This window comes from Berghia stephanieae, chromosome 10, assembly GCF_034508935.2.
Source record: "Berghia stephanieae isolate SIO BIC M18660-M18661 chromosome 10, UCSD_Bste_1.3, whole genome shotgun sequence".
NCBI lineage: Eukaryota > Metazoa > Mollusca > Gastropoda > Nudibranchia > Aeolidiidae > Berghia > Berghia stephanieae.
The window spans coordinates 17,317,521-17,336,219 of record NC_088369.1 but is presented as its reverse complement, the minus strand read 5'-3'; the positions used below and the strand labels follow the sequence as shown (position 1 = coordinate 17,336,219).

The 18,699-nt window shown below is 36.9% G+C and overlaps 1 protein-coding gene across 2 annotated transcripts in view; it reads left to right on the top strand.

Moving 5' to 3' along the window:
* LOC144980742 (carbohydrate sulfotransferase 15-like) overlaps window positions 1-7,300 on the top strand; it is a 130,565-nt gene extending 123,265 nt beyond the window's left edge. For both annotated transcript variants that reach the window (XM_078928482.1, XM_078928481.1), the window contains exons 8-9: window positions 3,661-3,808; window positions 6,420-7,300. In XM_078928482.1, coding sequence (XP_078784608.1) covers window positions 3,661-3,808; window positions 6,420-6,619 — 348 coding nt within the window. In that variant the 3' untranslated portion in view covers window positions 6,620-7,300. The remainder of the gene's footprint in view (window positions 1-3,660; window positions 3,809-6,419) is intronic.
* Window positions 7,301-18,699: the final 11,399 nt, after the last annotated feature.

The following is an 18,699-nucleotide window of genomic DNA, read 5'->3' as shown; positions in this document are numbered from 1 at the left end:
CGATACTAAAAATTCCATTTTAAGCTAAAATTAATTTGATACTTACTGGCTAATCTGTTTCAATTTTAGTTGTGCGGCTATGTGGTCTAGTGGTATGACACTCGCTTTCGGATCGGAAGGTCCTGGGTTCGAGCCTCGCTCGGCGCATAGTTGAGTCCTTGGAAAAGACTCTTTACTCACATTCTCTCACCGCACTCAGGTGTAAAATGAGTACCTGGCCGTCAACAGCGTTGTCTCTGTCGGAAATAAATTATAATATCGCCTAACAGGCGTTATGTCTCGTTCTACGTGTTACGTGTTGCTGTTGGTCAGGGACCCTTTGTAAAGCGCTTTGAGCACATTTAGTGGATATTGCGCTATATAAAAGCTCTAGTTAAAACTAATCTCGGGCACTTCGACCAAGCCTTTGTCTCTTTTCTTCTTTCCTTTCTTTCTACCACGGACATTCACATAAATAGATAGTATGCGCTTGGCTAAGAAGCTCACAACATTGCCATCCGGAGTATAACGGACCAACACACAAAACTATGTGCAATCTTGAACGTTTATACTCTGATTAATACAGTTTAGTGAGAATTGCTCATAAAAAAAGGATGGCAAAAAAAAAAAAAAAAAAAAAACAACAACACACAAATAACAAAGACCTGAGTAACGTCAACTTCATTCTATCTATAGTAAAATCGTGGTTTCCCCGCTTGGAGAGGCCTCATCTTCAAGAAACCTGGGAATTGATAGGTTGATTGAATAATTTAGTGATTGAGTGAGCGAATGATTGTGTTATTGATTGTAAACACATAGATCGTTGTCAGATCCACACGCTGTACGCTTTGAATACTAAGGAAGATAATGACAGTTTGTCGTGCTTTTTAATGACGGGTTCGTGAGCGACCTGATGATGATATGTCCACAGAAGGCTACATCGATGATACAATTTATTGATTCATTGATTTATTTTGCCGTCCTCCTGGGCCGTTAGGTTCACGGCGCCGGACATTATCCCGGTTTCTATATAGAAAAGAACGAAGTTGACGTCGCTCAGCACTTTGTAACTATTTTTCAAAATAATAAATAATAAATAAATAAAATTCCCTTTATTCATTCATCCCATTGGGGAAATTTGTCTCTAGGGTCTATTCCGAGGGAAGACTGGAATAACCCAGGTGTCAGCCGCAGTGCAGCGCCGCAAATCGATTTAGTGCTAGGTGACTTGGTCAAGGCCATACAGCGCAACGGCAGGTTTTCGAACTCGGTACCTTTCGGGTACGAAGCAAAGACGTACCGTTGAGCCTGTTACACTCCTCTAAGCTTGGTGAGAAGTTGCCAGGCTTTGATACCAGTAAGAGGAGACACTGGGTAGCTGCGAATCGGCTTCGGTCGAGGAGCTGCCTAACGGCCGGTGCGTTACATCAGTGGGGTCTAACTTCCTGTCCAATATGTCCACGCTGTGGGCAAGATACCGAAACGGCAGAGCATTTAGTCGAAAGGGTGTTGTGACGATGCTACCAGGCGGGTTCGCGACGGTGCACGAATGCGGACCGGACTTTGCTGATTGGGTCGATCGTCATAACATAATAGTGTGAACCATAAGAAGCTGCTGTTGAGCCTGTTAGTGATAAGTTATATCAATCAGATTATAAAGGTTAAAGGTCACACACGTCTTTCTGTGTTGGTAAGTGTACTTTGGCTGGCGGATGTTGTGAATATTTTGCCTAAAGGTGAAAACGACAACAGGAATTGAAGATTTGTTTACCAAATCTAGTTAACCCTCTCCTTACCGCCTACAGCAAAATTGTCACAATTATTACAACACAATATACATTATACAGTTTACTTATCAGATGTATCTTGCACACATTTCATGGATTTTTGTTTAATTAATAAGAACATAAAGTTGTTTTGTAGAAAGATTGTTTGAGTTTTAAAAATCTTTTTTTTTTCTGTTGGATAAGCCTGCCATTTTGGGAAAATACTGAAAATGGTCGGTAAGGAGCGGTGTGTCATTTTTACGAAACCCGCCGAAATCCAGTCCCAGGTTCACTCCCCAATGGTGTACACTTCCCTGAGTTCCAGGTTCACCCCCCACTGCTACCTACTTCCCATAACTTTATCGGGTTTCGTCGGGTTTTGTCGGGTTTCGTCGGGTTTCGTCGGGTTTCGGCGGGTTTCGTAAAAAAGACACACCCGGTAAGGTTAATTCGATTTTTTCACATTTTTCTGAGATAGAAAGGTTGTCCCGACGTTTTTTTTTTCTAGTATTTTAAACATACTCGACGTGTGAATCGCGTCCTGTCACAAAGGTCAAGCGATGTTAAGCGTGGTCATAAGTCACCCGATTGCTGGCAGTGATCGTAGAAAATTCTGATCCTGATGGTGTGTCTTTGGGCAAGGCATTTTAAAACACACATTTCACCCCACTCAAATCAGTTTTGAATAATTACTGGCTATTATAGTAAGGTTGTTAGTACGAAAAAAACGCCTAACAGGCAAATGGCGAATGGTACTTTATGAAATGTAAATAAATGTTCCATATGGTCCGAGTGGGAGGTAACTAAAACATTAGGAAGGGCATTGAGCATGGTAAATTCATTTATATTCATTACATAGATGTTTATGTTTATTTTAATACTCTGACGTGAGTATTTTACCAAAACGCATAAATCTCAACTCAAAAATTCAAACTTAAGCTCAATGTTCAGTTGTTGTTTTTATAATCGAATACTTAAAGATTTAATACCCTTTTGAATCAATACGTCACATATTTCAAGTCACCAGACAAAAAGTCCACCTAGGTTGTTATACTGTCTTCAACCATGTAAGGGGAAGTAACTCATTTCCATAAGTAGTATTATTTATGTATATGAGTTACTTCCCTTTCTATGACCCTTCATTCATGACATGCTTACGTTATGAATTGTGCGTGATACGTTCGACGTCCTTCGTAACTAAAAACTATGTATCATTGACAAAATATGTAGTTACATTCCCCACGTCACCAGTCAAGAATCCATCTGGGTTGTTGCTCTGTCCTATTCCATGGAAGGGGAAGTAACTCATATACATAAGTAGTACTACTTATGTATATGAGTTACTTCCCTTTCCGTGACTCCCCATTCATGAGATGCTTACGTGATGAGTGGTTGTTACTCTGTCATCGTCCATGGAAGGAGAAGTAACTCATAATATACATAAGTAGTATTATAGTTACTTCCCTTTCCATGACTCTCCATTCATGAATGATTGAATGTGGGTCAAACATCCACATGAAAACTCTTGAAGATTATGAAAACACCATGAGAGCAACTCTTACAGACATCTTCCATTTTCTAGATCTAGGTACCGTCAACTGGGGCAACTTTGCCTCCGTGACTTTGGAGCATTTTGAGTGATCTCAGCTTTGTCGTGGTTATTTTCCTGGTGAAAAGACTTGACTTTTTATCAAAGGGATAATTGCCATAGAATTAAATATACACTCCAGCTACGGTTTCCTGGAACTCCCTGGGACATGCAAAAAACGTTCGTGGAAATCGTGTTCTGGGGTGTCCTCTGATGGGTCCAAAAGTTAAGAGGCAAAGTTTCCCCTTTGGACAAACTTACCCCAGTTGACAGGAAGTAAAAAACTCTCTAATATTAACGAACCAATTCCATTTCTCATGTCACCAGACCAGAATCCATCTAGGCTGTTACTCTGTCTTCATCGAAGAATGGCTGAATGTATTTCCAAGGTCTGCCTTCCACATAACAAGGACTGAAGATTTTCACACCAATACGACTGAAACGTTGACAAGTGTCTTCAAATTTCTCGAAATAGGTAAGGGACAATGATGATGATGATGATGATGATGATGATGATGATGATAATGATGATGACTGTAATAATAATAATAATAATAATAATAATAATAATAATAATAATAATAATAATAATAATAATAATAATAATAATAATAATAATAATACTAATAATAATAATAATAATAAAAATAATAATAATAATAATCATAATAATAATAATAATAAATAATAATAATAATAATAATAATAACAAACAACAACATAACAACAACAACAACAACAACAACAACAACATTCGTATTTGATATAAAACAAAGCTTTTTGCTGTCAAGCCTAGAGCATATTTACAACAAGTCAAATGGAATTCAAATAATTTTGCATAGAAATGAGTTTTAGTGTAGCTACTCTATGACCCTCTTCTAATTTTGCAATGTACTGGAGACGATATGAATTTCGCAAACATTGTATTTTTGTTTCGCGTTCTGTCGTGCAAAGCGGCATGGGCAGCTTCACCATTTTGATTCACCAGGTAGTATAGATAGAATGAAGTTGACGTCACTCAGGTCTTTGTTATTGTTTTTTTTTTCCATCCATGTTTATGTATAATTCTCACTAAACTGCATTAAGCAGACTGTAAACGTTCATGGTTACACACAGTTTTGTGTGCTGGTGCGTTATACATCCGGCTGGCAATGTTGTGAGTTTCTTAGCAAAGCGCACACTTATCTATACCAGTGTGGACATTTTTATTTAAAAATACATATGTGACCCAAAACGGTATTAAGTCGGGATGATCAAAGTGCTGAAAATAGAATCTATGACCAAAAACATTACACTTGTGTTGAGTCCATGAATGGATTATTGAAGAAGAAATATATACTTTTAAAATTCTGATAACCAAAATTTCGTTTTCTTGACCAGTTAAGCTTAAAATTGACCTTTCAGCATCTTTGTCACCCCGACATAATACCGTTTTAAAACGATGGGTCACATATGTGGATACATCGACGTGCACCTAGTTGCAGGTCTGATAACTGAATTTCTTATGGGCCCATTGTTGTAATGGAAATCTCCAAAAAAAAATGATGCAAAATATTATCCATCACAACAATGTAAATTTGGCCCCATAAGTTGGTTCAGATGTCAGACCTGCATATTACGTGTACACGTTGGGACAATCTATTTAGTCCACGGAGAAAACATACTGTTTAAAATTAGCAAAAGATGTATTGCCATAAAAATTGAATTTTTTCAAAAACTTATTTCATGTTTTAAACCGCACGGTACAATTTCGTAGTTTTCATTCAAATATGTAATTAATGGTGAAAATTATAAATAACAATGTAAAATTGAATTTAAGCTTCAATTTTATAAAACAAATAAAATGGACGTTTCGGGTTTCCTCTTTATCAACAAAACAGGATGAATGATTTATTTTGTTGATAAAGGGGGTAGCCCGAAACGTTTATTTTATCTGTTTTCGTATATTAAATTGAAGCTCACATTCAATTTCACATTGTTATTTATTTCTTCGAGCTTCGAGCAACAACATTTACATTGGTGACAGTTAGAACATTTAATAAAATCAAAAGTTCCGACTTGCCAGTTTGGTGATTTTAATGCCGCATTTCAAAATATTTGTGTTTCTTAAGACGTCTGGAGTGAAAAAAATTGGGTTCCGTAATTTGACATGTTTTTTTTTCAAATCACTTATTATAGCCAACTGATTGATCGACGTATTAAAACCTATTTCACACCAAAAAAAAAAAATAATTTGAAAATTGTCACTAATTAACTGCTGACAAGACCGGTCAGAACTACGGTCAACTTAAGCACTTGCGTCGATTGTATGAGGTGACAGGCAATTCATTATGATAGCTACATTGCCTTGTCTTGTATTTTGTTACATTTATTGTATTACTGTAAATTTACAATACAGTACATTACAATAGCGTATATTTACGTTACAGTAAAGTTACAATAGCGCATATTTAATTATAGTAACATTACAATAACGTATATTTGCATTACCGTAACATTACAATAGCGTATATTTAATTACAGTAACATTACAATAGAGTATATTTACATTACATTAACATTACAGTACATTACAAGAGCGTATATTTAAATTGCAGTACATTACAATAGCGTTTAGTTACATTACAGTAACATTACAATGGCGTATATTTACATTACAGTAACATTACAATAGCGTAAATATCCATTACATTACAATACAATAGTATATATTTACATTAGATTACATGTCATTATATTACATTACATTTCATTACAGTACGTTGAATTTCATTACAATATTTGCACTGCATTACAATAGTGTTTCTTTACATTTCATTATATTACATTACAATTGTGTATATTTACATTATATTACAATTCTGTATACTTATATTATAGTACATTTTACGATAGTGTATACATTAGAATATAGTATATTTAAAATACATTACAGTTCATTACATTACAGTACAATAGTGTATATTATTTACATTATATTATATTAAAATAGTGTATACTTACATTACGATACATGACAACAGTGAATATTTGCATTACAATAGTGTATATTTACATTATATTACATTATAACTGTATATTTACAGCGCCATTGGACTCCGCCGAGCTCAATAAGCTGGTGAAAAAAGACCGCAAACACGTGACCAAGAACAAAAAAGGCACCATGAAACCGGAGACGTACCGGTTACTCAAGGAATTCTACGACCCTTGCATTCAAAAGACTGCAGCCCTGTTAAACGACAGTCGTTATTTGTGGCAAGATGTATATAGTAGATTAAAACATTGAAATATCCGCAGATTGTATATATATATAGGATGAATAAATATGACGTTATTCGGCTCTTTGGTACCGTAATATAGTAAATGAGATTAGCGGAAGAGTAGCGTCCCTTGATTGGACGTCACCGGTGGAGAAGTTATTAAAAAGAGAATGTCATTTTGTTTTTGCGCATGCGTCTCTCGTCCTCGCTTCCGGTGAAAGCGACATGAGACACTTCACCGAAAGCGAGGACGAGAGAGACGCATGCGCAAAACCATGTCGACGTAAGGTGACGTCCAATCAAGGGACGCTACTTTCATTCCCTATAGGGTTGCTGGTGACTTCAGAAGTTGTTTAGGCCATGTGGTATAGTGGTATGTCACTCGCTTTCGGCTCGGAAGGTCATGGGTTCGAACCTCGCTCAGCGCATAGTTGAGTCCTTGGAAAAGGCTATTTACTCATATTCTCTCACCGTACTCGGGTGTATAATGAGTACCTGGCCGTTAACAGCGTTGTCTCTGTCGGAAAAAATTGTAAGATCGCCTAACAGCAGGTGTCATGTCTCTTCCTACATGTTATGTGTTATTGTTATGCGATATTGCGCTATATAAAAGCTCAAGTTGATTTATGCTCAAGTTTAATCAACTTTGGTGAAAAAAATGTGTACTCAAAAACGTTCTTTTTCGTTATCTTTCAATATTTAGCAATCTTTTCACTCGTTATATATATATATATATATATATATATATATATATATATATATATATATATATATATATATATTAAGAAAAAAAAGAAAGGTTTTGGCTGCCTTAATTTTTTTTCAAGAACAGCGGTCTAAGCAACCCCTGGTTATCCAAGTTCCGCCATTGATTTTTAGACTTCCAGTTTGGTGATTAGTTCTCATTGAAGTCCTTTTACCAGACAATTTCAAAGTGACCAGCTAGGAGGCCGGTGTTGGTCTATGATATAAATCCGAAAAGGTGTGTAGAGGTGAAACAGAATCAAGCAAAGCAAAACAATATATATATATATATATATATATATATATATATATATATATATATAATATATATATATATATATGTATATATTATTATAATATTTATATATGTAAATATGAAATATTAACCCTCTCCTTACCAACTATAGGAAAATCGTCATATTCGTTACGATGCAACGAACATTTTTCTTATTCATATTTCATTTGTACATCATAGATTTAAAGATAATGAACAGTGTGTTGTAGAGCATGTTTTGCTAAAGAAATTATTTATCGCAAGAACTTTACTGCTATGTGTTTGAGTGATAAAAAATATATTTTTTGTGTTAGTTGGATGTGAAGTTTTAGGGAAAATCCTGAAAATGGCTAGTAAGGAGAGAGTTAATTATCTTTAAAAAAATCGACCTGCCTCGAATGGGGATTGAACCTTAGACGTCTTGATTACCTGTCAGACATGCTACCATTTTGAGTAAAAATCGAATAAAGTGTGCATAAAACGGTGGGAGACAAAGCGGAGAGAAAAATATAAGAAAAAATCAGCCTTTTTCGTCTTCTTCTTCTTTCAACTTATCCCGCAGTTTGCAGGGTTGCCATAATGAATGTCACATCTCCACGCATTTCGGTTGAGCGCATCATCTTCCTCCAGGCCCAGTTCTTTCATTATATCATCCTTCGCCTTATCCCACCATCTAGTCTTTGGGCGTCCCTTTTTCCTCTTTCCTGCTATTTGTAAGTCCAATACTTTCCTTCCCACGTACTCCCTCTCTCGTCTCTTTACATGTCCGAACCATTTCAATCTATCTTCTCTCATCTTTATTGATGCATTCTTCACTTCAGTCAACCTTCGCATTCGTTCATTTCTCACTTTATCTTTTCTTGTCAAGCCAAGTGACCATCTCAACATCTTCATTTCTGCCACCTCAACTTCTTTATCTTGTTTCTTTGTCGTAGCTGCTGTCTCTAGTCCGTATAACATTGCTGGTCTTACAACTGTTGTATATATTTTCCCTTTCAGCTTTGCGGAAATTCGGTTGTCACGCATAACTCTATTCAACTCGTCCAATTATTCCAGCCTGTCTGTATCCTCTTCTTAACCTCCATCTCATTGCCCCCATATCCTTGAACAGTTCCTAAGTATTTGAATTGGTTTGTTTCTGGCACATCCTCTTCTCTTATCTTTATTGGTGGATCTGCTCTCTGTTGTCCGATGTACAAATACTCTTTGATCTGCTTACCCTTAATCCCCTCCTTTCCAACACCGTCTCCAGCCCTCCAATTCCTTTTCTGCCTCAGCTTTTGTATCATCCGCATACATCATGTTCCATGGTGCCTCTCGCCGAATGAGTTCTGTTAGGACATCCATTACTATTACAAACAGCAGTGGGCTGAGAGTGGATCCCTGGTGTAATCCAACTATCAATTTAAATGGATCAGTTGAGCCAATAGATGTCCTTACCACTGTTTTGTATCCTTTGTACATATCTTGGATTACTTTGATATATTTCTCTGTTACCCCTTTTGCTCTTAGACAGTACAACATTTCTTCTCTTGGTACCCTATCATATGCTTTCTCCAGGTCAATGAACACACAATGTAATTCTCTTTGCTTTTCTCTATACTTCTCTGCGGTCACTTTTAGAGCAAATATAGCATCCGTTGTACTTTTACCAGCGACAAATCCAAACTGTTCTTTACGTATGTCTACATCTTTTCTAAGCCTCTTATCGATTACTCTTTCCCAGATCTTCATCGTATGGCTCATTAACTTGATGCCCCTATAGTTGCCACATTCTTGAACATCTTTATTTTTGTATATGGGAATCAATGTACTTTTTGTCCATTCTTCTGGCATTTTCTCTTTGTGTAAGAAGAATGGATAAAAAGTACGTTTTACTGCCAGGATGCCCTTCCTGAGCAAACACTCCCCATTTATCCGGGCTTGTGACCGGCCTCACAAAGTGCTGTGTTGCACCCCATAGAGGGCTGGGTTAAGAAAAAAATACAAGAAAAAATAAGCCTACCTGGACTAAATGTCTGACTAGTTGAAGAAGGGTGATTTTTGTCCTGGGATTGTTTTTTTCTTGGATATTTCTCTCTGCTTTTTATGGCACTGTTTCACAAACACTTTTTCAGATGTTTCTCTGACACCAGTGCCTGCTCTCAAATACGTCACTACCATTGTGTGATATTTTATGTTTGGAATCCTTTTCATTTTGGAATCAATTTTCAGTATCCGATCGCAGCCTTCGTTAACTTCTACCTTGACACTAGAACCCTCTAGGACTTATATTTATCTTTTTTTAGGCTTATGCAACGTCGAGTAAGTTGTCGTTAGTGGTGCTTCAGGAAACAAGTGATCCCATTGGTTGAACTGTTGAATACAACTCACGATTTGTTTTCTTTTGTGGCCAAAGACTTGTCTTTTGACCTCTTTTTTTTTGGTCAGTGTCAGGCTATGCGTTTTACGATGGCTACGATCCGATCCTCCTTGTCATTTTACCCTATGTAGGTTTCGTTTCACCAGAGAACCTATATATAGTTCGAAGTTGACGTCACTCGGGTCTTTGTTATTGTTTTTTGCCATCGGCGTTTGTGAGTTATTCTCAATAAACTGTATTAACCAGGCTATAAACGTTCATGGATATAAACTGTTTTATGCGTTAGTCTGTTATACTTCCGGCTGGCAATGTTGTAAACTTCTTAGCCAAGCGCATACTATCTATTCATACGTTTATCTATTTATAGAACTTTGTTTCAACAAATTGCTGTTGTCGCCTTATCAAAACGATAAACATTCCTCTGAAATGGTCAAATTGATCATGGTTCAGATCTCGTTGGGTTCCAGTTCGTGGGATAGGGAAGATAACTCGTGACATCAAACCCTTTACTCTTGTTTTGCTGTCCTCGATCCTTGGAAGTGTGTATGTAACCAGTCCTTCAGAGTACTAATAATGAATAGGTTACATAAAGTTGGCATAACTACTCGTATTTCAGTAGCAAAATGTAAAGGCAGATTCTTGGGATTGCGAAATGTAAAAGAGCGAGGATGGATGATCTTTTTTGACGACCAGCATAATTTAGACTAGAAAATAAGATACCATCCCTCTGAAACCAGAAGATAAATTACACAAGGTGTGTATCTAGTCCTCTGGAAGAGGCTATGATACCTGCTTTCGGATCGGAAGGTCCTGGGTTCGAGCCTCGCTCGGCGCATAGTTGAGTCCTTGGAAAAGACTCTTTACTCACATTCTCTCATCGTACTCAGGTGCAAAATTAGTACCTGACCGTTAACAGCGTTGGCTCTGTCCGAAAAATTGTAATATCGCCTAACAGGCGTCATGTCTCGTCCTACGTGTTAAGTGTTGCTGTTGGCCAGGGACCCCTTGTAAAGCGCTTTAAGCACGTTTAGTGGATATTACGCTATATAAAAGCTCATTTATTTTTTTTTTTTAAGAGTGGTTTTACACTTCCAATGTCAGAGAAGCCTGTTTTTATACATCCCACGTTTCTTCCCAATCCCAGCACGCTCGGCAATACGACACGAAGACTGGTGTGTATGGGTTACCTCCCATGAGCACGCTTAGATTTTAACACGCTTTTTGGCATCTTAAAGACTGCGCTAGAATCCAACGAGTACTGTATTCAAACTGCTGAAATAAATTGTTGTTTTTTTTATATTTATTCCTAGTGTTTTCTTCCAGCAAGGATTTGATGATGTGCCATTTATAACGTATTGGTTGTGAGCCTGGAGTGCTTCGTAGTTGTTTGGTGCCATACAATTTGAGTTAAATGATGATGATGATGATGATGATGATGATGATGATGATGAAGATGATGATGATGATGATGATAACGGTGATGTTAATATCATCATACTTCTTCTCCTTCTTCTTCTTCTTCTTCTTCTTCTTCTTCTCCTTCTTCTTCTTCTTCTTCTTCTTCTTCTTCTTCTTATTATTATTATTATTATTATTATTATTATTATTATTATTATTATTATATTATTATTATTATTATTATTATTATTATTATTATTATTATTATATTATTATTATTATTATTATTATTATTATTATTATTATTTTATTTTATTATTATTATTATTATTATTATTATTATTATTATTATTATTATTATTATTATTATTATTATTATTATTATTATTATTATTATTATTATTATTATTATTATTATTATTATTATTATTATTATTATTATTATTATCTTTATCATTATCATTGTTATTATTATTATTATTATTATTTATTATTATTATCATTATTTTTATTATTATTATTATTATTATTATTATTATTATTATTATTATCATTATCATTATTATTACTAATAGTATTAATAATGATGATAATAATAATAATAATAATAATAAGAAGAAGAAGAAGAAGAAGAAGAAGAAGAAGAAGAAGAAGAAGAAGAAGAAGAAGAAGAAGAAGAAAAAGAAGAAGAAGAAGAATATCATTACTATCACCACTATTTTTTATCATCATTATCATTATTACTATTGAAATTGCTATACATGCTTATTGTTATCATGTACATGTATTATAATAATTTATAGTCAGTAGCCCTAACACATAACACTGCTTTGTTGAATTGAACCCGTGTGATATTTTTAAAAAAGGTATTTTTGCTCTGTGCTAAGAAATGTGCCATATGTGTCATATGAATGTGTAGGTTTGTTGCTTTTTTTACAACATGATCTCATTATTTTTTAAAGTAGCCCTTTAGAACCTTATACGGTCCATGGAGCCGGAGTTTATCCTGTTGCTATAGAAACGAATGAATATGGCTGAGCAGTCTCTATGGACGCTTGCAGTGAATGCGTGCGTCATTTCGAGTTTGTCAGTCTGTTTCTATTATCCAGTTAGTAATTTGCCTCCATAAATCTCTGTCTAGTGCAAGTGTTCTTAGCTTTAGAATGTCATCATGTGTGTTAAGGTGCTGAGGCAGTTGGATGTTTCATAGCGTGAAATGGACAATAGCAATTGCTTGATACTCTTTGAATAGGACGCTAGTCTATTGCAAAGTACTGTCCCCCAGTACTAACAGATCCAGCTACCCAATCACTGATGGGTGGACATGGGAAGGGGAGGGTTCAGAAAAAAAGCTCGACTGCAACCGGGATCGATCTAGGTACCTTTGCGTGTGAAGAGAGTGCTCTACTGAGTTCTCGGGACCCCTTTTTTTCTTTCTTGCATACTACAGTTTATTGAAAATCTTGATAGAACAATGTTGTTAAACTTTATCTTTGTTGTATTATGCACAACACAGTCTAGGGTTTTCTGTGTCCGTTGTATTATGTACAACACTGTCTAAGGGTTTATGTGTATGTTGTATTATGTACAACACTAAGGTTTTCTGTGTCTGTTGTATTAGTTCCAACACTGTCTAGGGTTTTCTGTGTCCGTTGTATTATGTACAACACTGTCTAAGGGTTTATGTGTATGTTGTATTATGTACAACACTAAGGTTTTCTGTGTCTGTTGTATTAGTTCCAACACAGTCTAGGGTTTTCTGTGTCCGTTGTATTATGTACAACACTGTCTAAGGGTTTATGTGTATGTTGTATTATGTACAACACTAAGGTTTTCTCTGTCTGTTGTATAAGTTCCAACACTGTCTAGGGTTTTCTGTGTCTGTTGTATTAGTTCCAACACTGTCTAGGGTTTTCTGTGTCTGTTGTATAATATATATATATATATATATATATATATATATATATCTATATATATTGTGACGTTGGGCCCCCTGCAACTAAGTATCAAGCTGTAAATATGTACAGGGAAGAGGAACAAAGTAATGTCCAAAAGATGGCACCTTATGACGTTTCTGGTGGAAAGCCCTCGGGAAAGCCAGAGACTGATCTACCTACCTTGAAGACAAGAAATGTTCCTTTAAAAATTGGCACGTGGAATGTGAGAACACTTGCTCAAGCAGGAAAGCTCCATAATCTAATTATGGAGGCAGAGGCGATGAATATGGATATCCTTGGTGTCTCAGAGACAAGATGGAAAGACAATGGAATAATAAAAAGAGACAGCCACACTTTTATTTACTCCGGAAATACTCAGCACAACAAAGGCGTTGGCATCCTGATGAAAAACAAAATTGCTAAATCAGTAACTGGGTATTGGCCCGTGAACGACCGCATCCTAATGTGCAAAATCCAAGCTAAACCTTTTGATTTAGTGCTCCTACAAATTTATGCACCAACGAGTGATCACCCAGATGAGGAGGTCGAGGCACATTATGAAAATGTAAACAAGGCCCTCAAATGCATAAAATCAAGTGACATTGTTGTCGTAATGGGGATTTCAATGCGAAAGTTGGAAACGCAGCAATCTCACCGTGCATGGGAAGTTGTGGTCTGGGAGAGTCCAACGAGAGGGGTGAACGTCTGGTCCAATTTTGCGAGTCCCACGACATGACCATAATAAACACCATATTCAAACAACCAAAGAGGCGCCTATACACTTGGAAGAGCCCAGGAGATATATACAGAAACCAAATAGATTATTTTCTCATCAAAACCAGATTCAAAAACTGTGTGACCCAATGTAAAACTTTCCCGGGTGCTGACATTGGATCGGACCATGTTCCCATCATGGTGAAAATAAAAGTTAAATTTAAAATTCCCAAACAGAAAAGGGACGAACACATAAAGTACGACCTAGCTGAACTTAGAAACGAGGAGCTAAGAGCGAAATATGCTGTAGAAGTAGAAAATACGTATTATTGTCTTATGGAAGAACAAGAAGACACAAATAAAGAAACAGAAGAAACGTATAAGAGTAGAATTGATAAACAATGGTCCTCTCTTAAAGGTGCAATAACAACTACAAACGAGAAAATGCTAAACAAAAAATCTAAAGAGGCAAAGAAAGAATGGATGACGAACGAGATTTTGAATCTTATGAGAGAACGGAAACATTCAAAGGGCACCCCTAGGTACAATGAACTGGACAAATCAGTAAAGAAAAAGTGTATCCAGGCTAAAGAAGACTGGCTTGATGTAAAATACCACCGTATTGAGAAGCTATCACATGAGAGAAACCCTGGACCAATGTTTGCTGAAATCAAGAAATTCACATATAAAAACGCTCAATCTGGCGGTTGCATCAAAGATAAATCAGGTAGACTCCTCTTTGAGGTGGAAGAAATCGCCAATAGATGGAAAGAATACGTGGAGGAGCTATTCAATGCGGACAGAGGTGACAACCATATACAGTCCTTTCTACGGGGACCCACAATCCTAAGATCAGAAGTAGAGAAAGCCCTATACTGCATGAAAACAGGGAAGGCAAATGGAATAGATGGGGTGTCAACAGAAATGCTGCAAGCATTGGGTGAATTTGGTGTTGATGTGATAACGGACCTTATAAATGAAATATACGAGTCAACGCACATCCCAGAAGACCTTCAGACTTCTATCTTCATACTGCTACCCAAGAAAGCGGGTGCAATTGAGTGTTCGGACTACAGAACAATCAGTCTTATGTGCCATCTACTGAAACTCCTCCTGACAATAATCCTGAAAAGAATCTCGTCAAAAGTAGACCGTGAGATTTCAGAACGGCAAACTGGATTCAAAAAGAACAGTGGCACCAGGGAGGCAATTTTCGACATAAAAATCCTGTCTGAAAAATATTTAGAGGTCCAAAAAGACATATATGCCTGTTTTATCGACTACTCAAAGGCATTTGATTCTGTTAGTCATCAGAAACTTATCCAGGACCTTGTGACAATAGGTGTGGAAGAGAATGATGTTGCTCTAATCGCTAATCTGTACTGGCAGCAAAAGGCTCAGATAAAAGTGCAGGCAGATACAACAGATGCAATTGAAATCAAGAAAGGAATGCGCCAGGGATGTGTTATGTCTCCTTGTTTGTTTAATTTATACACAGAGTCTATTTTTCGGCAAGTAGAAACAGCACAAGGGTTGAAGGTTGGTGGCCACAACATCAACAATCTACGTTACGCTGACGATACTGTCCTGTTGGCGGAAAGTAAGGAAGACCTACAGAAGCTACTTTCAAAAGTGAACGAAGAGAGTAAAGAAACGGGGCTGTTCATGAATGCGAAGAAGACAAAAAAATGGTGATAACAAAAAAGAAAGATCCCATAGACATAGATATAGAAATAGAAGAGTGTCCAGTGGAACAAGTAAAGGAGTTCACGTACTTGGGGCAGTTGGTAACATCCGATGCAAAGTCTGACAAAGAGATCTTGAGACGAATAATGCTGGCCAAAAATGCGTTCATGAAACTAAAGCCAATCCTCACCAACACAAATATCTCCATCAGAACACGAATGAGATGCACCAAATGCTATGTGTGGTCCATTTTCTTTTATGGTTGTGAAACGTGGACACTAACCGCACAGACAGAACAACGTATTGAAGCTTTTGAGATGTGGATGTACAGGAGAATAATGAAAATACCTTGGACAGCAAGAAAAACAAACATCGAAGTCCTCGACCTAATGGGCCAAAAACAAAAAGAACTTCTTTTGACTGTGAAACACAAAAAGCTGTCATATTTTGGACATATGCGAAGACATGATAGTCTCGAAAATAGGATAATGGAGGGAAGAATTGAAGGAAAGAGAGGCAGAGGAAGACAAAGGAAATCCTTCACAGATGGCATCAAGGAAACTACAGGACGGCGCATGGCAGACTGTAACGAGGCTGCAATGGACCGTGAAGGACGGAAGGCCATGACATCCGACCTCTGGAAAGAGATGGAACCCGGGCCAATTATTATTATTATATCATTCCATAAAAAATGGACGTTTTGGCTTTCAGTTTATCCGGTTTCGTATATTAAATTAAAGCTTTCATTCAATTTCACATTGTTATTTAAGATTTGAATGGTGCTCATCAATTGTTCATGACATATGTATGTGATACCGGTTATCGACATAATGTATTATTGTTAGCACTACTTTTCTAAAGTTAATAGAACTTACGGTGACTATATTATGTCAGTGGCATTATATGTCGGGAGGTGAAAATTTTGGATTTGTATTTATTTATTTATTTTTTGCATTTTCAGAAGGAATATGATTAAAAGAGCAGTTTAATCTTTATTTGAAGAAAGTCTGATGATTTTTCATGAAGTTATGGTCAGATGTATGGGAAAGGTATCCAGCAACTTTTCTCAAATTTCATAAGGAATGAGATTAGTGGAAGAGTAGCGTCTCTTGATTGGACGTCACCTTACAGAGAGAACGTCAATTTGGTTTTGAAGTGTCTCAAGCCGCTTTCACCGGAAGCGAGGACGAGAGACGCATGCGCACAACCAACATGACGTTCTCTCTCTAATAACTTTTCCACCGGTGACGTCACAGACTATGGGTGACGTCCAATCAAGGGACGCTACTCTTCCGCTAATCTAATTCCCCATACTTTTTCAACTTGACAGGCTGTAAAGAATATTTATCTAGAAGTTAAATTAAGCTTTGATATTTCCCGAAGATGTACAAAAAGGGTCGATTTAATCACATATGACAAGAACTCATTTTGGATCAAAATTGACCTTCTAACTGAACTTGGCAATTTCTCAGTTCAAACCTTTTCACCATCCGACTGATTATGTCATCCACTGTAACATATAATTATTATTCTAGATGTGGTGTGTTCTCTGGCGCTGAAAGGTTTATTTCTACACGCTTTGTGGTCTCTTGATATTTGTGACCCACCGTATCAAAGCGGTATAGATAGTATGCAGATGACGTCACTCAGGCCTTTGTTATTGTTTTTGCCATCCGCGTTTGTGAGTTGTTCTCACTAAACTGTATTAACCAGACTATAAAAGTTCATGGTTACACAGAGTTTATGTGCTGGTCCGTTATACTTCAGGATGGCAATGTTGTGAACTCCTTGGCCAAGCGAATTCTATCTATAGTATTATGTCGGGATCCACTCGGTAAGTTAAATTGAATTCACAGCCACAAATATCCAACTTGGGTTTAATTTCTGTACGTTATGGTGGAGTATAAAGACTATTTCTTGCATTGCAAAAACTTATAAGCTCCAATTTCTCATTATTCTATCTCTAAATTCACTTTTTGGGGTCTGAATCATCCCGACATAATACCGTTTTGAGACGGAAGGTCACAATTTACAACGATTTTGATTCTTACTTAATAAAATCTCAATAAAATTTTCTCTGTTTTGATGTGTACAGAAAATCAGCTGTGTATATCCTTTCGTTCACTGCGTTATGGCCCTTTGAAATTTGATGAATTATTTTCAATAACCCTGAGTGTACATAGTTGCAGGTCTGATCATCATCATCATTGCCTTTTTCACTCTGGGTCAGGGTATAGGCCACAGACAAACAGTTTCCATCCTTCTCTATTCCGAGCTCTTTTTTATCTCATTCCAGGTCTTACCACTTCTCTGTATATCAGCTTCTTTAATTCTTCTCCATGTTCCCCGTGGCCTTCGCCTTGATCTTCTGCCCGAGGGTTCCAGTCCAATACCTTCTTTGTTATAGTTGAGTCATTCTTTCTAAGCGTGTGTCCAATCCACCTCCATCGTCGTCTTCCTATTTCCTCTCCCACTGGTCTCTGCTGTGTTCTTTTCCATACTTCTTCATTTTTTATTCTATCCATCCATTTTATTCTGAGTAGCTTACGCATGCACCTGTTTACGAAAATCTGTACCCTCCTTAAACATGCCTGTGATGCGTTCCAAGTTTCACATCCATAAAGTAGGACAGACTTCACGTTTGAGTTGAAAAGTCTTAGCTTTAGTCGAAGGGAGATATTTTTAGTTCTCCAAACTCTGTTCAAAGATGTGAATGCAGCCTGTGCCTTTCCTATCCGTGCTTTCACCTCTGCTTCCGTGCCTCCATCCTTGTCAATTATACTTCCGAGATAGCAGAAAGTGTCCATATCTTCGAGTTCCTGATCTTTTACTTTGATCTGCTCCCTTTGACGCGTACCTATCTTCAAGACCTTTGACTTTGCAGGGTGAATTCTTATACCAATTGATTCCGAGAGGCTGTTTATAATTGTGGTATTTGCTTGCATCTGGTCCTGGGTGTGGGACAAAAGAGCCAGATCATCTGCAAAATCC